This window comes from Elgaria multicarinata, chromosome 23, assembly GCF_023053635.1.
Source record: "Elgaria multicarinata webbii isolate HBS135686 ecotype San Diego chromosome 23, rElgMul1.1.pri, whole genome shotgun sequence".
Lineage (NCBI taxonomy): Eukaryota > Metazoa > Chordata > Lepidosauria > Squamata > Anguidae > Elgaria > Elgaria multicarinata.
This window is the reverse complement of record NC_086193.1, coordinates 10167669-10187270: the sequence shown is the minus strand read 5'-3', so window position 1 is coordinate 10187270 and position 19602 is coordinate 10167669. Positions and strand designations below refer to the sequence as shown.

General features: G+C 47.6%; 1 protein-coding gene across 1 annotated transcript; it reads right to left on the bottom strand.

The window, feature by feature from the left end:
- Positions 1-819: 819 nt before the first annotated feature.
- TM6SF2 (transmembrane 6 superfamily member 2) lies at positions 820-19331 on the bottom strand. Its single transcript, XM_063147132.1, has 10 exons — positions 19043-19331; positions 12519-12613; positions 9532-9629; positions 8947-9050; positions 7729-7811; positions 6536-6660; positions 5973-6074; positions 4620-4712; positions 2930-3049; positions 820-2316 (listed from the first exon to the last, which is right to left on the bottom strand). The coding sequence occupies exons 1-10, from the start codon at positions 19135-19137 to the stop codon at positions 2116-2118; spliced, it is 1116 nt and encodes a 371-aa protein (XP_063003202.1). The 5' UTR covers positions 19138-19331; the 3' UTR covers positions 820-2115.
- Positions 19332-19602: the final 271 nt, after the last annotated feature.

The following is a 19602-nucleotide window of genomic DNA, read 5'->3' as shown; positions in this document are numbered from 1 at the left end:
GACATTTTTCTCCCTCTCTCAAAATACTAGAACCCGGGGTCACCCCATGAAGCTGATGGGTGGGAGATCCAGGACAAATAAAAGGAAGGACTTCTTCACACAGCGCAGAGTTAAATTATGGAACTCACTACCACAGGATGTCATGATGGCCACCAATCTGGACGGCTTTAAAGGGGGGTTGGATCAATTCCTGGAGGAGGCGGCCATCAATGGCTACTAGCCCTGAGGGTTGTGTGCTATCTCCAGTATTCAAGGCAGTAAGCCTGTGTGCACCAGTTGCTGGGGAACATGGGTGGGAGGGTGCTGTTGCACCACGTCCTGCTTTGTGGGTCCCTTGTCAACAGGTGGTCGGCCACTGTGTGAACAGAGTGCTGGACTATTTTTATTTGATTTCATTTATTGCGTTTTTATACTGCCCAATAGCTGCAGTTTTATACTGCCCATAGCTGGACTAGATGGACCCTCGGTCTGATCCAGCAGGGCTCTTCTTGGGTTCTTAAGTCTCATCCCGCCTGGACTCTAGGATCAACTTCAGCAATCCTTCTCCGATAACCCCCGCCTAAGGAAGTGAAGCGGGTGACTACCAGGAACAGGGCCTTTTCTGCTGTGGCACCCCGGTTGTAGAATGAGTCCTGCCTGTGGTTCCCGGGTTGACAGCTGGTCGGCCCCTGTGTGAACAGAGTTCTGAACTAGACGGACCCTCGGTCGGATCCAGCAGGGCTCCTCTGATGTTCCTACAAGTCCCAACCGTGCACGCTTCACAAGAAGCAAAACCATATGAAAGACGTACGTACGTTTGTCGCTTTTTTTAATTCTGTGAACAATAACTTCCATCAAATACCTCCAAGCGCCCGCTTCGTGTTCGTTCACAGCAAATGAAGACACCGCCCTCCCTTGGCATAGGAAGTACAATGTAATAGTCCAGGCGCTCAAAAGCTGGCTTGTCTACCTTACAGAGGTGGGGATGTCCAAGGCTCCGGAGCCCAATTTTTAAAAGTGAACATTTATTGAATACTCAGTCATAAAGGACCTTTTTTTAATGCATTTATTTATTAAATACTATAGACACTGATGCCCTGCTATGCACTCGGCTTGCCTGGCTGCAGGTGAGGAGAGGATTGAGAAGATGCTCATTGCTTGAGACATTAGGGTGTGCCTGGACACACCCAGCACGCCCCTCGCGCACACCTATGGACTACCACAAAAGACCAAAAAGGAGGCCTGCGGACCAGGCGTAGCCCATCTCTGCTTTAAAACACTCTGAAAACTTTCTCTTGCTATTCGTCACCCCTAACCACTAGGGGTGTCAGAGAAATCCACAACGGAATCAAATGAGTTTGAATTTCTACGAATCCAACCCATGATTTCCAAAGCGGGCCGGTTTCCCCCCAAATCACAGAGATTCCCCAGACTTGCAGATCTTTCATTTTACTTCCTGGAATTTTACGCAAATTTAGTCATAGAAAAATACGTACATCCCCCCCCCCCCAAATGCATATATAACCCCACGAGCTGACACATAAAAAAAATAATCGCACTTATTTATTACATTTCTATCCATTTCTTTCAAAAGCGGAAGCTCTCTGGGCGGTTCATAACAGTTATAGGTGGAATTTGCATCTTGGGGGATGGTATTTGCGCATTTGAGGGCGGTTGCCCATTTGCGCAAGCGTGAATTTGCGCAAATTTGGGAAATCGGGAAAAACCCAATGAGTGGGCGGCAGAACGAAAGGCCCAACTGTCTGACAGAAACGCAGACAGAACGGATTTTTACAAAAATCTATATATTCCCAACCTACCACCAGCCCAAATAATCTCTGGCGATTGGAGAATGCTTAAAAACGCCGAGACATCTCCTCCCTATATATTGCTAGCCACATTTCCCCCACCCCCCAACCCCCAAGATTCCTTGGTTGGGTTGGAACCGGTTTCCAACCCGATTCAAGCGTGCCATGTAGACAAAACAAGCTCCCGCGTCGGTTTCGAGAGGGACGCGGAGTGGTCCTGAACTGCCCCGGAGATGTTTCAAAGACCGCCGGAGTGGAGTTTCTCAAGGAAGCGTAGCGGGATCCGGTTTGTGTCCGGAGGATCCGGCCAGCTCCCGCCTTGCTGCTCTCACTGGGTCTTCTTGTCCTCGTCCCGGGAAACCGGCTGGCCGAAAAAGGCCGGGCTGCGGAGGCAGCGGTAAACGAGGAGGTGTGGCCCCACGGTGTAGGCCACGTTAATAAGGATGACAGGCCACCAGGACTCTTCCGGAGTGCGGTAGGGGAAAGGAGTGCGCTGGTGAAGCGAAGAGCCGATGTGGGAAAACTGCGCCTGGAACATTGAAGGAGCGGGTGATTATAGAAGAAGAAGAAGAAGAAATCCCGGGACACCGGGAGACATTTTTCTCCTTCTCTCAAAATACTACAACCCAAAGGGGGTCATCCCATGAAACTGACGGGTGGGAGATTCAGGACAGATCAAAGGAAGGACTTCTTCACACAGCGCAAACTGTGGAACTCACTGCCACAAGATGTGGTGATGGCCACCAGTTCGGCGGGCTTTAAGAGGGGGTTGGATCAATTCCTGGAAGAGGAGAAGGCTATCAAGGGCTACTAGCCCTGATGGCTATGTGCTCCCTCCAGTATCCTAGGCAGTAAGGCTGTGTGCACTAGTTGCTGGGGAACATGGGTGGGAGGGTGCTCTTGCACCCATGTCATGCTTTGCTGGTCCCTGGTCAACAGCTGGGTGGACAATGTGTGCTGGTTTAGATGGACCCACAGTCTGATCCAGCAGGGCTCTTTTGATGTTCTTCTTGCGCTCTGATGTGCCACACGCCCTGTCGTTATTTTTGCCAGAACAGAACAACAGACCGCCCCTCCTCCAAATGTTATAACCCCTAAAAATATGGCAATTTGGTTGTAGACCGCCGGTTCTGCAACGTTACCTGGGCGATGGCACCGGCGAAAACCAAAGCCCAATCGGTCATCCATGTGGATCCAGGGGAGAGCAAGCCATAGATGCAGGCGCAGAAATACGGCAGGCAGTAAAACAGGAAGACGAGCATCTAGAAACCAGAACACGAAGGCCAGATTTTACTCAAATTGCAACGCTGTGAGCGGACACTTGACTGCGTTCAAAAATGTAGCGATGAGATCCCATCCGGGTTCAAAGAGAGAATGATTTGGGGCATGTTAACCCTTCCCTTAAGAATAGCATTTCATTCCAGGACAGATTTAAATATTGCCAGATTAAAGAAAAGAGCCAGATTTAGCAACAAGCCAAGTAAGCCACGGTTTAGGGACTCATATTATGAGGGGCTTCTAAATAGGTTGGAGATAACTAAGACGCACTACAATTAAAATCGCTTTGGCTTAAAGCCTCGTATGACTTACAGCAGAGTTGCCTTAGATAGAGAAAGCGTGGCAACGCAACATTTTTTTTTAATCTGTAGGCTGCCCTGAGATCTTAATGATATAGGGCGGGATATAAATGTTTTAAATAAATAAATAAATAAATAAATAAATAAATAAATAAACAAACAAACATTTGGTATTGCAGGCAATAATCACAGACTACAGCCAGTAGAAAAGACATTCAAATCAATTTACTTTATTAGTGTCTGGGAGCTGTAGGACTTTTGATCTGTCTGGGAGCTGTGGGACTTTTTATCCATCTAGGAGTTACAGGACTTTTTTCTGGGAATTGTTGGGACTTTTATCTGTCTGGGAGTTATAGAACCTTTTTCTGTCTCGGTTGAAAGACGTTTTTCTGCCTATTTACGCATAGGATTGCACCCTAACTAATTAAGCAAGACAGACAGTAGCCCTCTCTGGTTTCTACAGTTTGGAAAATCAGTATTCCCCAGATTTCATCTCAAGGAATGATAGATCAGACCGTTGTTTTTTAAGCAACCTTTTCTGGATGCAGCACAACGGTTGTGTGGTATGGCTCTCCATTTGTGTATATATATATATTACAAATGCCGGCTTCATGCAGGAATTCAAACATCATGTCAATTTTGTTTTAGCAGTGATTGATCATTGTGATATTTTCTCCTGCTGAAGAGGCCCAGATTGGTCGAAATGCATTTGGAATAGCGGCAGGATGTATTTGTACAACCTTGGATTTGAAATTTAATATTGTACAGCCTGTATGTGTGACGAATTGGTGGGCATTTTTGGCTGCTAATCAATCGCTTTAATTTTGAGTGAGATAATAGCAAGCATATTTAAAATTTATTTATTTATTTATTTAATTACATTTATATACCGCCCCACAGCCGAAGCTCTCTGGGCGGTTTACAACAAATGTTGTTATATGTTTGGATATATCCAATTTTCCCTTAACTGCTTCTCTTTTTGTGGGAGTAAGTACTTCCACACCACTATAGATTTTATTTTCCCCACTCTTTTCTCGTTTTATGGCCTGTTGGGAAAACAAAACTGATTTTCGATTCTCCACCATAAAAATGTTGTCCCATCCCGAAAAATGTCGGAAATGGCTAACGATGTGGTGCCCTCCAGATGTTTTCGGCTAGGAGTCTACAAGTCCAATAAGCCCCAACCAGCATGGGATTATGGGAATTGGAGTCCAGAGCACCAACACTACCCTCCCAGAGAAAGTTAGCTGCTCACCTGAACTTTGGGGTAGGCGACCGGATCACGCAGGTAGGGCTCATGTTGGTAAATGTAATTGAAGCAGGCATCGGCCGGGCAATTCAGGACGACCTAAAACCACGCGCACAAATGAATGGGGGGAATTGCAAAAACGTTTCCTCCACCTTGCTGACTCAAAAGCAGCGGCAGCACTCTGGCCCCAACTTATCCGAAATGCCATCTCTTTCATTCCACTGCCCAACGCTTTTTTTAAAAATCATTTGTTATGGGCTCAGTTCAGACGACACACTTCTCAACGGATGGCAACCAGGGCGAGGGCCTTTTCGGTGGTGGCCCCCCAATTGTGGAACGATCTCCCCGACGAGGCTCGCCTGGCGCCAACATTGTTATCTTTTCGGCGCCAGGTCAAGACTTTTCTCTTCTCCCAGGCATTTAACAGCATTTATCAACATATGCTAGGTTTGTTGGTTTGTTAATGGACCCCAGAACTGTTGTGGTTTAAATGGAGACTGTTGTTTTATATTTTTATTGGTTTAAAATTTTGTATACTTCTTTTAATGTTCATTGTTTTTAACTTTTGTAAACCGCCCAGAGAGCTTCAGCTATGTATATAAATTTAATAAATAAATAAATGGTGGTTTTAAGAACTCCACAGTGGAGTTTTTACACCACCGTTGAGAAATGTGTTGTCTGTTGTTTTTAGAATGCTCCACGCTGAATATCCACGCTGCGCCGAGGAGAGTTCCTGCACAACCGTTGTGTGGAGGGCTCCGTGGAGTTTTCCGTTGTGTTGACTTTTCCCACTAGCTACAGAGTTCTCTGGCAAGAGTGGCGAAAGGAACATGTGCCGCTCTAGGAGAGCTGCCGGGCTTGAATTTTTTTTTTTTTTTTTTTTCAGCAATGGCTGAGGGGATACAATTGGGAGGACCGGGGGAGGAGAGGGGGCGGAGGAACTGTCAATCAAACGTCACAATGGATTTCACTCACCTCCACGGTAGCCCACAGTCACACAATGTTGGAGTTAGAACATGTTGTGTTCTAGAAACTCAACCATTGAGTGGAGATTTCACACTGCTAATGACTAACATGTGGTCTGAACTGAGTCATTGTAAATTTCAACCCTGGTAAATTTTCTGGTGTTTTCCCACCAGAAAACACATTTCTTGAGAAATGTGTTTTTTGGTGGGAAAACTCCACCCTATGGTAGAGTTGTTGTTTTTAGAACGCTCCACGCTGAATATCCACAAGTTAGAAGGATCAGGTACACACGAGGACACAAGGACCAATGGGCGTCATCTGCACCGAGCGAGGGGTTAGACTAGATGATCTCGCAGACCCCGCCCACCTCTGGTTCTATGCCCGCATGCTCACCAGTCCTCGGAAGAGGGTGAAGGCCACGGCGAAAAGGAGGTAGCCCACCAGGCCCAGATCCAGCGGACGCTGCAACAAGGTTTTGCGCTGTTCTTCAACAACCTTCCCAAAGCGAAAGAAAGAAAATCAGAAAATGAAGCCTTGGGCGAATTGGAGAAGCAGGGAATGTGGGCAGCGGTGTACGGCAGGCAGGGCTCATGGGGTGGTGGGGTGGTGGTGAAGCCCCAAGATTTTTTCTATGAGCGGGGGGCTGACATGATCTGCCCGCCCACCACTTCAGATCTTTCTTGTTCCCTCTGAGTTTAGCCGCAATCCTCACAATTGCTGGAAGGGAATGAATTTTCCCAGCAGCGATAAAGAAGGGGTCTGGATGGACCCTTGGCCAGTTCCATGAGGGAGAAGTCTATCCGTGGTTATTAAGCCAAGTAGATGAATTGAAACCTCCATATACAGGGCCAGTCTATCCCGAAATGTTGCAGACCACCAACCGGTGGACTTCTCGGCGGAGTTCGGACGCCCACTGAACTAGACAGACCTGATCCCGCCCAGTTCTTCTTTGGTACCTTATCGGCTGTCATCAAGGGCGAGGTCCTGGGGTGGCTGAAAATCCTCACGGCAGCCCAGACAGAGACGAGGAGGTAAGGGGCGTTGAGCATGAACGCCAGGCGGATTTCGTGGCCATACTTCCCTAGAAGCAGACACAGTGCAAGGCTCACCAAGAGGCCAGGCTTTGGAGGACCGGTTTTATGTATTTATTGGAGGCTCTCCATCCCAGAATAATATTCTCACGTGACGAAAAGGGATGCGAGGAGGGGAGGGGAGAACCAAAATCCAGGGTTAAAACCCTTAAAATCAAATTATGCTAATAATAATAAAAAACCTGCCTGAAATGTCAAGGAAAACTTGTTTAAACGGAACGAGAGAGGGCCTTTTCAGTGGTGGCTCCCCAATTACGGAATGATCTCCCCGACGAGGCTCGCCTGGCGCCAACATGGTTATCTTTTCGGTGCCAGGACAAGACTTTTCTCTTCTCCCAGGCAGTTAACAATATATGCTTTTTTAATTGACCCCCAGAATAGCTGCTTTAAAAGGATATGGCTGTTTTTATGCTTTTAAATTTTGGTATATTTGTTTTTCATGTTCATTGTTTTCAACTTTTGTAAACCGCCCGGAGAGCTTCAGCTATTGGGTGGTATAGAAATGTAATAAATAAATAAATAAATAAATAAATAAATAAATAAATAAATATGTCTTCAGCTGGCGCTGTTAATGAAATGACTTTGGTGCCTGCCTGATCTCCAGAGGCAGGGAGTTCCACAGAGAGGGAGCCACCCCGTGGAAGGCTCTGCTCCGAGTGGGATCCAAACGGCCCATGTGGAAACACCAGGAGCATCCCATCTGATGACCTCAGTGACCATGCAGGTTGGTAAGGGAGAAGGCGCTCTCTCAGATATCCAGGTCCCAGATGGTTCAGGGAATGCTGCACTGATAACGAAACCTTAAATCCGACCCGGTAGCAAACAGGCAGCCAGTGCTGTTTCTTCAGCAAACATACTGGAAAGGGGCAGCTGCTGAAGACAGCTGAGCTGCTACATTCCAAAACAGTTTCCAAAACAGTTGCAAGGGCAGCCCCACAGAGAGCACACTGCAGTAATCTAACCTTAATTTTGTTTATTTTAAATCAATAATAGTTTCGACACTTGGGTCAAAGAGAGAGTTTGGGCAAGAGTCATTTTTCCACGAAAGGATCACGTACCGATCACGTTCCCCAACAGGTAAACCACCAGGCTCATGGTGAGAGATCCGATCCAGTAGAGGCCGAAATTCCGGTAACTTTTCCTGGAGTGCAAAGTGAGAATGACCGTCATTAGAAGGGAGGCAAGAGGGCGGCCCTGACACAAAATGTTGCCGTATATGCAGTGCTCTTCTTTGCCACTCCAGCCAGCCAGTCAGCTGAGCCCTCCTCGACCATACTCTATTCCATCCCGCCCCCAGTTTTCTATCCCTCATCCACCCCGCAAAAAATGCCAGCCGGCATTCTGTACTTGGTTCTTAAGTTTCCCCCTGCAGGGCTGTTTTCTCTGCATGACAAACGTACACAGCAATAAAAGGGCCTTTTCAATGGTGGCCCCCCAATGGTGGAATGATGTCCCCGATGAGGCTCGCCTGGAGCCAACTTTGCTATCTTTTCGGCGCCAGGCATTTAACAGCATCAAACAACATATGCTGAGTTTGTTTGTTCTTAACAGACCCCAGAATAGCTGTTTTTTATAAGGATACTGTGTTTTTATGCTTTTTATGTTTTTAAGCTTCATATATTTGTTTTGAATGTTTACTGTTTTTAACTTTTGTAAACCGCCCAGAGAGCTTCGGCTATGGGGTGGTACGGTACGTAAATGCAATAAATGAATGAATGAATAAATAAAACGCAGTAAAATAAAAACATAAGCAGCAATAAAACACATAAAGCCAGTATGATCATATTAAGAACGACCAAAACGCCACGAAAACAGTACGAATACAATAAAGTGAAAATGGCAATAAAAGCAACGGCAAAACCAGCAATAAAAGGCATGATGGGGTGTGGCGGATTCCTTGCTAGAAACTTATTCTTGAGGTATGGGGCCATTGCAGAGAAGACCCTTTCATGTGTGGACACCCACCTCGAAAGGTCTCCCTTGCTATCATGGCTAATGGGAGTAGCTTGATCTACTGTCCTCCCCTGTCTAACCCCAGCAAACTAATGGTGAGAGGTAAACTGCTCCTGTCCAAGGAGGCTCCACTTAGCTCCCCTTTTTCATGCTGCCACCTCTTTTTCCCCCCCTGGAGGGATCTCCTGAGCCTCTAAACAACAGCAGGACAGGCAAAAATCCATCTGAGGGACTAGCAAAGCTGCGCCTGTTGAGTTTTCTGCCTGTTAGGTGCTGTCACCAGGGCTCTGGCCAATCCTGGACGGCTCTTGAGGACCCCTCACCTTTGAGCGATGGCTGCAATCATGGCGAGGTAAAGGCCGTAATGGACCACTGCGTCCCAGTAGCAAATCATAATGCCGTAGGCTGTGCTGAGGTGCGGCTCGCCCTAGCAAGGAGAAAACAACAGAACTCAGCTTAATCTCAGCACTCAAAGAAGAGAAGACTAAGGAGAGGTGTGATCGTGGTGCTCAAATAGCAGATGTGCTAGCTCTCTTGCTCCTGCTGGTGTTACAACATAACACAAAACAGACTCTGTTGAAACTCTATGCTGTACCTGCATTGTATATGCAAAAATTTGTGAAACTGTTTTTCTTTTTCTTCGCTAAAGAAAGGCGTAGCCTCCCTTTACCATTCTAAGACAGCCTGTGTGCATGGGGGACTCGTAAATGCTCATACCCTTTTGCATTTCATTTTGTTTTCCTCTGCTAACTGCTTTCCTGGCAAGAGGCGCCATTACTAAATAATTCCCATTGCTCCTTGCGTTTCCTCTGGAGTTTGGAGCTAAGCAACTCAGACAGGCTGGAGGGGCGGGTGGTCCCCCCACCCTGAAACATCCACACACCGACCCCAGGCCTCTGCGGACGCACCTCTCTCATGTAGAACTCCAGAAAGTTGTTTAGATAGCCGTCCTCTTCCAAAGCGATGATTCCGTCGATCCCCGAGGTGAAAGAAAAAACCATAAACACTGGCCCAAGGAGGAAAACAAATTGGGCTTGGTTAACAGGTCTGTGCGTGTCTCTCTGTGTGTTTTTTATTATTATTATTGAACAGGCTTTGAGCTTTGATGAGCGATCTCTACATTGTATAAACAGGTCTGCTAATTTCCATGATGAATTTCACAGCCTGCCCTATCCTCAGGGGTAGGGTTGCCACACGTCCCGCAAAACCGGGAATGTCATGGTTTCCAAGCATTTCCAAAATGTCCCAGCTGGTCAGTCAAGAATCCCGGATTCCTGTTCCAGCCGGCCGGAGAAATTCCAACCTCCGAAACGGTGCCTTGAGCCTGGAGTGTAAGCCTCCATACTGAAGTCTCCTCTAGCTTTTGAGAACTAGTGGAGAAATGTAATTTAGTGTCATTTTTTCCCTATTTGTTTGCGTAAACTGTTCTTTGCCTGTTATTTATTTGCAGGCGCTTAACTACTTTAGGCTGCAATCCTATGCATACTAGGGCTGTGCTCCGCTTTGCTTCGGAGCGTAGAAGCAATAGCGAGGCGGCCTGACTCGCCTCCGATAAAGGCGGAGATGAAGCGGATTGGGAGGGGTGTGTGGATCGAGGCGAAGAGGATCCTTCGCCTTGATCTGGAGCTCCGAAGAAAAGGTAAGTGGGGGCTTACCTGGTGCTGCTGCAGTCTGTGGCAATGGCGGCAGAGCCAGGTAAGGGGGCAGAGGGGAGGGGGGCTTACCTGCCTCTGTCGCAGTCCTGTGGCGGCTTCAACTGAGGCTGAGGCTCAAACCAGAAGACCAGGCCGCAACCATGGCCTGCCCTTCTGCTTTGAGCCTCGGCCTCAGGTGAAGCCGCTGCCGGAACGCAACAGACGCAGGTAAGGGGGGAAGGGGGCTTACCTGCTGCCGCCACCACAGTCCGTGCAGCGATGGCAGTGGAGCCAGGTAAGGGGGCAGGGGGGAAAGGTCTTACCTGAATCCATCGCATTCCAGTAAAATAGAGAGGCCACCAGTGAGGGAGGAAGCAGCAGCCAGGCACCTCTCCACCGTGCCTGGGTCCAGCTCCAGCTCAGAGCCCCCTCCATCCTGCTGTCAACTGTAACTGCTGAACTTTCCAACTAAGATTGTAGTGCCTGAATTTGCTTTCCTTTCCCCCCTCCTCCTCCTCCTTCCCAATCCCCTTTCCTTTTGTGTCATGTCTTTTAGATTGTAAGCCTGTGGGCAGGGACTGTCAAGAAATACTTTTGTAAGCCGCTGTGAGAGCCTTTTTTGGCTGAATGGCGGCATAAAAATCCTTAAATAAATAAAAATAAATAAATAAAATTCCGGCAGCGGCTTCACCTGAGCCCGAGGACTCAAACCGGTTTGAGTCCTCGGGCTCAGTTGACGCAGTCGCCGGACTGTGACGGACACAGGTAAGGGGGGAGGAGGGAGGGGGGCCTTACCTGCCGCCACCGCTGCTGTGGAGCTCCAATTTGGATCCGGAGCTCCGCAGCGGAGAGGACCCTAGGCAGACCCAATCCAGAATTTGCGGATCAGGTGCGGATCGGATCGGGGGGGGTGTCCGTGCACAGCCCTAATGCATACTTTCCTGGGAATAAGTCCTATTTAACTTCATAGGATTTGTTTCTGAGTAGACACACATAGGATTGCAGTGTTAGAGAACTGAAGCTTAGATAGCGTTCTTTCTTTCCCCAGACCTTTACATATTGCTCAGCTTTTTTAAAATCCTAGCCCCCCCTCTTTAAAAAAAAATCTCCCCGTTTTGTGGATTCAGAATATGGCAACCCTACTCAGGAGGAAGCAGCAACTACTTAAATACACTATAGGCATAATCCTATGCAGGTTTAGATGTTTTTAAAAAAGTCCTACCAAAAAGGTCTAAAAAAAAGTTTCCTTTTTTCTGTCTAAACCTGCATAATGCTAAATACGTTTAGTCACAGCTCACTCTGCATTGGGAAGACTTCATGGAGTCCCATGGGTCTTACTTTCGAGTAAATATCCACGGACGGAAATGCAGCCTGTAAAGGTCAAAACTTGACCACAATCTGCTACTTTAAGATTCAACCAGGAAGGAAAAGCATAAAAGGAGCTATAATAATTAACATAGTAACCCGTAACTTTGGGTTCCTCAAAGGCAGGATGATATTATTATTATTAATATTAATTAATTAATTAATTAATTTAAAACATTTATATCCTGCCCTATATCATTAAGATCTCAGAGTGGTGTACAGATAAAAACATACAGTATAAAACAATAAATATGCACAGTTAAAAACAAATTAAACCATGATCCAAGTTAAAACAATATATAATTTAAAAGCAGTAAAAGCAGATTATTGTCATATTATTGCCAATTAAAAGGCACAATTTGATGTATGTCAAGAAAGAAAGAAAAAGTCCTACAATTCCCACCACGCTGTCTGGGGGAACGCTGGGCGTTGCAGGATGTATTCCCATCTAAACATGCACAAGACTGCAACCTAAAAGGAAATTGGGACTCCAGGCCGGCTGGATTTCATCCATGGCCCTGAGGTTGGCAAAGCTCCAATTTTGCTGCAATAGCTCTGCTCCCTTATACCAGGTCAGAACGTCTATCCTACTTAGTCCAGTTCTGTTTACTCTGACTGGCAGCAGCTCTCTAGGAGACTGAACCCTGGACCCCCAGCAGCTCCCCTCTACCATCCACAGACCCATCTTCCAGGAGTTAGTGGCCTGGGAGGCAATCGCTACTCGCCATAGGTGACCAGATGAGAAAATTTACAGCTGTACCCTGTGGTTGTGGGAACAAATAAAGGGGAGTGGACCCCAACCAAGATTTGAGCAGCACCCCTCCCTCCCTCCCTCCCCCCCCTCCCTCCCTCCCCAAAATAAAACAGAAAAAGCAAAAAAAGAACAACTAACGTACCGTAGAAGAGAGGATCTTGGGACCGGGCTGGAAGGTAGACCAGAGCAGATAAGAACAACAGGACTGCAAAGCCAGCCGCTGTGATGGCCCACGAACTGGACGGGGCAGGAGATAATAAACACAGAATTAAAACAATCAAAAAGTGAAAAAGGAGGTGCTCAGATCTTTGCGTTCGCTGGCAATTAGCCAAACCACTGCAGTGAACCAAATCAGCGGTGCGATATCAAGGCCAATCTGTACGTAGGAATTTTAGAACATTTCTGGATGACGCATAACCTTTGTTTCTTTATGCTGCTTCAAATTCATTTCAATTAATCTCATAATATATAAATTTCTTCTTTATCTGTCCTCAAAAACTTACCTGCTGCCCTTTCTACATAGAGTATTCTTGCAATACAAATAAAATAAAATAAATAATAATAATAATCAGACCATGAAACATACTGGAACAGAACAATTCAGACAGACTAGCCAATACCTTGCAACCGACCAGACATAACGGCCATAGACAAAAAAGAAAAACACACCTACCTCATTGACATAGCAATATCGAGTGACAAAAATGTTGTAGAAAAGGAAGAGGAAAAGAGAGAAAAATATACATCCGTTGACCGTTGAAGTTAAAGAACTATGGCAACAGGAAAAGGCCATAATTATTACATTAGTAACATCAGTCACTGGCATCACATTAAAAAACTATACAGAAAAGCTTCAGAAACTGGGCCTGCCAAAATACATCCACACCAACATCTAGAAAGCAGTCATACTTAAAACAGGCTCAATTGTCAGGAAATTCCCGAATCTGTAAAAGACAGCAGGACTTGGCAAAGCCCGTCATGTCCGTGTAGAAAAACCACCATGAGTGAGAAAGAGATAATAATAATAATAATAATAATAATAATAATAATAATAATAATAATAATAATAATAGCTATTGCTCTTATTAAAATAGGAAATGATATTCCACTGGTGGTATTAATTTGGCTTTATGATCATGTCATGGTTTTCATGGCCTGTTCTAGTTGGGTTTGCCCTCCCTCTGGAAGATCAGATTCATAGTTTGGGGGTACTCCGAGACCCATCATTGTTGCTGGAGGCCCAAGTAGGCCTGGACGCTTGGAGTACCTTTTACCAGCTTTGGCTGGTTCGCCAGCTACGGCCTCTCCTGGACAGGGATAGCTTGACCGAATTCGCACACGTGATGCCCAAATTTGCACGGTCGGAGGAAATTTTGCCGCGTTTTTGCAGAAATTCAGCGGCGATTTGCGCAAATTGGTCAGAGGTCGCAGAAAAAACACACCCCTCCGGAGTTCGTACACGTCGCAGAATTCCCCCGAAAAAAAGAATGGGGTTTCCCAATCGACGGACTCGATCGGTCCACCTTGCCCCAAATTGTGACCCTCTGACTGGCAGCTGTCTTTCAGGCCCCCTGGCAAAGACAGATCCTTTCCCCTCACCGGGTACTTGAGATCACTGAAAGCGGAGATGCCGGGAGTGAACCCCGGGCCCTCGTGCACGCAAAGCAGTCACTCTAATCGCTAAGCTACTAATGCAAATCCAAAGCCCCGTCCCCGTTGGTTGTACCATCTGTCCCCGAGTTCCTGCAGCTTGCAAGTTTTCGGTTCGGAACCAGCTGTACAGCTGCAATGCAGAGCCGACAGGCCGGGAACCCTGCAGCAAAGCAAACCGTGCAGCCGGCCGAGATGAGAAAAGGCTACTCAGCATCGCTCAGGGTTAATAATCGTTTGCGGGGAGCCCTGGCAAAGGGTTCCCCGCCCCCTGCTCTGTGCTTTTGCTATCGCTCCTGCGTTCCTAATTTGTCAGATCAAGGACAGCGCCAAAACTGTTTTCCAACCCTGATTTTTGGGGGCCCAGCCGAGGGGAATCATACCCCGAGTGGGTGCAGCTTTGATTAAAACGCAGCGCCAGGATGACCCCAGGCATAAAACGGTACGGGATCTGCTCTCTGGCGGCTGCTCTTTGCTGGCACAAAGGATGCAGGCAGGTCGGGACAAAGAATCAGCTGCCGTTCCAACCGGGGAAATTTGGGACAAGGCACCCATGGAACGTCGAAAGCTGCCTTAGACCCAGGACAGGGGGGTATCTCCCTGGATATCCTCCCCCCAAAAAAATATATATCAGGGTGCATAGTACCTAAGACCAGTCAAGTTATTTTGTCACCGGTGGCAGATATTTTTTTAAATTTTATTTATTTATTTTATTTATCCAACAATCGCCTCTCTGGAAGACAAAACACAGCGATCACTCAAAGGACAACGGGTAACCCTTTCAGTATACGCCTCACCGGCTGCCTGAGGCAAGTGCTTCACTCTGCTAAATCGTAGGGACGCCCCCGTTTATAACATGTCAGTATTGGCTACTCTAATCGGCAGAAATTCTCCAGTAGAGATTCGTGTACCCACCCTGCTCCATCACCGGCAACCTGAGCTTTTAAACTGGCGAAGTCAGGATTTGAACTTGGGACCCGTAGTGCAGCTAGACCCAGACTTTGGGGCCAACCACCAAAGGCCCTACAGCCCAGGGGTCCCCAAAATGTGCACCCCACCCTCAGACAGCGATAGCCGCAGAGCCTAATTCTGTTTCATTCCTGCAGTCATGAATCTGCTGTGATTTAAGGGAGGCTCAAATGCAAAATAGTAGGGTGACCCTATGGAAAGGAGGACAGGGCTCCTGTATCTTTAACAGTTGTATTGGAAAGTGAATTTTAGCAGGGGTCATTTGTATGCTGCAGGAGCCCTGCCCTCTTGACCAGATCCAGCGTTTGGTTCGCACAACGGCCAACCGTAAGGTGTCCATATGGAAAGAAGGACAGGGCTCCTGTATCATGAACAGTTGTATAGAAAATGGAATTTCAGCACATGTCCTTTGTATGCATGCAGCACCTGGTAAAAATCCCTTTTCATCTCAACAGTTAAAAGCTGCAGGAGCCCAGCCCTCTTTTGTATCTGGTCACTCAAAATTTAAGCTTGTTATTTTTAAAATAATAATATTTATGTATTTATTCATTTATTTATTTATTACATTTCTATACCGCCCAATAGCTGGAGCTATTTCTGTTTCATTGTGTGATCATATTTTAGGGTTTTCAGTTTGGTTAACTGCCCAGACACCTTTAGCTTTGGGCAGCGTGGAACTCCAACAAATAAAGAAATGGTACATCAGGGGTCTTGAAACAAAGCCCTATGAAGAGAGAATGAAACAACTGGGCATGTTTAGCCTGGAGAAGAGAAGATGGAGGGGAGACATGAGAGCACTCTTCAAATACTTAAAGGGTTGCCACACAGAGGAGGGCCAGGATCTCTTCTCGATCCTCCCAGAGTGCAGGACACAGAATAACGGGCTCAAGTGACAGGAAGCCAGATTCCGGCTGGACATCAGGAAAAACTTCCTGACTGTTAGAGCAGTATGACAATGGAACCAGTGACCTAGGGAGGTTGTGGGCTCTCCCACACTAGAGGCCTTCATGAGGCAGCTGGACAACCATCTGTCAGGGATGCTTTAGGGTGGATTCCTGCATTGAGCAGGGGGTTGGACTCGATGGCCTTAGAGGCCCCTTCCAACTCTACTATTCTATGATTCTATTTTAGCTGCTGTGGCTCATGGACCCTACCCTTTGACAATGCTGTGTGTACGTGTCACCAGACGGCCCGGCTTATGGGGAAACCTCGCCGTAGCTTGCCAGGACACTGCGTCAGCCGGCAGAATTTGCTTTCTACACAGAAAGGGGTCCAAAGTCCCATGTGCTGCTGGAGCAGCCTGTCCAGAGTATGTCATGCATCAATCAACGGAGAGGTGAGGCGAGCCAAATTTGTCCGTTCAAAAAATAGCAACTTTTTTGCTGAACGGCGCGCCCAACCAGCGGCCGGAGTCAAAGGTAGACAAGCTTCGGCAGACGGGTACATCTCTCTATCTTCCAGACATCAGGAAACATGACTCAGCCTGCATAGAGGGAAGAGCGCCAACTTTTCCATGAGCGCTCGCTCTTCTGCCTTTTTTGCAGCCGTATTACACTGTTGGCTCATATTCAGCTTGTGATCTACAACAATTCCAAGATCCTCGCTTGTAATATTGCTGAGCCAAGTATCCCCCATCTTGCAACTGTGCATTTGGTTTCTATTTCCTAGATGTAGAACTTGGCGTTTATCCCTATTAAATTTCATTCTGTTGTTTTCAGCCCAGCACTCCAGCCTATCAAGATCACTTTGACGTTTGTTTCTGTCTTCCAGGGTATTAGCTATCCCACCCAAATCTGTGTCATCTGCAAAGTTGATAAGTGTTTCCTGCACCTCCTCGTCCAAGTCATTAATAAAGACGTTGAGAGCCCTGAGCACATCTCAGATAAAATAAATTCTTCAGTTAATCTGCATCCTATCCACAATTATGAATGCAGAAAAGCCTCCCCTCGGCAAGCTTAATTACCATGCAAAGGGAGGTGTTGCAGCAAGTTTCATTAACCCATTCCTCCCCAGCTATAATCCCCCCTTGAAAATCATGCCCACGTGGCAATGTAACTCCTTCCACTACATAGATGGAGACTCAGGGAAGACACAGGTCCGCAGCTTGGGTGTACTTCTGGATTCAGCCCTGAACCTGGACACCCAGGTTTCAGCGGTGGCCAGGAGTGCATTTGCGCAGTTAAAACTAGTGCGTCCGTTCCTAGAGATGTCGGACCTGGCCACGGTGACACATGCCTTAGTTACATCCCGATTGGATTACTGTAATGCACTCTACGTGGGGCTGCCTTTGAAGAGTGTTTGGAAAGTCCAGCTGGTTCAAAGAGCTGCAGCCAGAGTGTTGACCGGGGCTGGTTACAGGGAGCAGACAAGTCCCCTTTTAAAACAGTTCCACTGGCTTCCAGTCTGTTTCCGGGCACAATTCAAAGTGCTGGTTATGACCTATAAAGCCCTATACGGCTAGGGTCCAGGTTATCTGAAAGACCGTATTCTCCCTTCTGAGCCTGCCCGTGCTTTGAGATCTTCTGGAGAAGCCCTCCTTTCAGTCCCACCATCTTCACAGGCGCGCCTGGTGGGAACATGGGAGAGGGCCTTCTCGGTGGCTGCTCCAATGCTTTGGAACTCTCTTCCCGGGGAAGCTAGGCTGGCTCCCTCCTTGATGGGCTTTCGGAAGCAGGCCAAAACTTGTTTGTTCCAGCAGGCCTTTGGAGAATAATCTGGCCCTCCATCTATGTTAAGGACTTTTAATTTTGTTGTATATTTCAAACGTTCCCCCCCCCATGTATGTTTTAAACTTTGTAAGGCTGCCTTGAGGCCCAGCATTGGGCAAAAGGCGGGATACAAATAAATAAATATAATAATAATAATACTCAGGTCTCCCAGCAAGACACGAGTCCATTCCCCAGTTATCTGTACAGCACCATGTACATTGATGGTGCTATATAAATAAATAATAATAATAATAATAATAACTCCACAAAAGCTTCCAATAGGTTTGTTAGCCTTTAAGGCAGAGTTGGGCAATTTGAAGACCTCCAGATGTTTTGGACTACAACTCCCATTATCCCTCCTGTTGCCTATGCTGCCTAGGGCTGATAGGCATTGTAGGCTGAAACATCTGGAGCTCCAAAAGTTACCCAGCCCTGTGACAACCGCTGCTTGTTCTTGCTGCAGCAGATTAAAACCAGTATTCCTATGGAAAACTGACATTTATTTATTCATTGAGAAGCGTGGGTCATGGAGGGGGGCGCCTCTGCGCTGGGTGGCCAACTGATGAGGCGAACCACAGCTCTTGTGTCTTGTCTTGGACAGCGCCTGGATCGGCCAAAGGCTCGGCAGAGGGGACGGTTTCTTCAAGCGCGGCGCTTAAATGGGGCCAACGTGCTGTTAAATGCAGAGGAGCAGGAGAGATGTTGGCAACCCAAAGGTTGAAAATCAGCCAATCTCCTCTACAGGACTTTTTACAGCAGCCTCCCGCAAGCTGGTGCCCTCTAGGCATGGCTGGCTGGGGGATGCTGGGACTTGTAGTCATCAGTACGGAAGAACCCTGCTAGATCAGACTGAGGGTCCAATCAGTCCAGCGCTGTTTTCACAAAGCTGTTGACCAGGAACCAACAAAGCAGGACATGGTGTAACAGCACCCTCCCGCCCATGTTCCCCAGCAACTGGTGTACATAAGCGAACTGCCTCTGCAGTTCCAGCACATCTGAAGGGGACCGGATTGAGGAAAGTTGCTTTACAGCAGTGGTTCCCAAACTTTTTCAGGTCACACCCTGCCGCTCTTTACTGCTCGGTTTTAGGACCTTCTGGAGCGACCACCTGAGCGCCCCCTGCCGCCCCTTTGCCTGCCAGCGCCCCCCTGCCGCCCCTTTGCCTCTTAACGCCTCCCCTATGCAATCCCACCGCCCCCAAGGGGGCAATACCGCTCACTTTGGGAACCACTGCTTTACAGCAACAGAAGACAAACCTTGCTGAGTGATTCTGTCATTTTCCCCCGCTCCCGCCCCGAGAAACTCGCATGTCCCCGACCCGCGTTCACACGATACTCACTGCTCCATGGCTGTCACGCTGTTCAAGACATAGGAGATCGGGAAGGCGGAGAGAAAGAGGCCGACAGCCGCCCCAAGCGGGACGAACGGCCGCATGGCTGGCGACGCGGGCGCCTGTCAGGGAGGCTGGTGCGTGTTTGCGCGTCGTGGGAACGCGCGGAGAGGGCAGCCGGGACGCGCTCGCTCGAGCAGGAAGGGGTTAATCGACGTGGTGGGTCCCTCTTTGAGCACAAAACCCTCTAGCTGATCATGCTTGCCTCTTGCTCCCTTTCTCCCTCAAAAAGAAAGAAAAAAAGAGAACACTTTCTATCCAAAGGTCGTGGAAATCGAGATTGGCCTTGCACAAGCCTCTCTTGCCTCTGGGAAGAAAGAGGAGGGACGCAGGGCACACCTCTTAAAAGGGCGATGCAGCATCGCCTTTTCCCTAACCCTGGTTGCCAACTTTTTCTTCTGATTTTGGCCTGGGTAAAAACCCTGCCTTGTTTGATTGGGTTCGATTCCTGTTCCGTCCCCCCCCCCCCCCAACAAAAACTGGCACCCAAAGGCAGTTGACAAAAATCC

Coding starts and splice junctions, on each gene's coding strand:
- TM6SF2 (XM_063147132.1), bottom strand. CDS start 19,137: ATGCGGCCGTTCGTCCCGCTTGGGGCGGCTGTCGGCCTCTTTCTCTCC. Junction 9,630..12,518: donor CCAAGATCCTCTCTTCTACG/GTACGTTAGTTG, acceptor TCCTTGGGCCAG/TGTTTATGGTTTTTTCTTTC. Junction 4,713..5,972: donor TCACCCTCTTCCGAGGACTG/GTGAGCATGCGG, acceptor GCGTGGTTTTAG/GTCGTCCTGAATTGCCCGGC.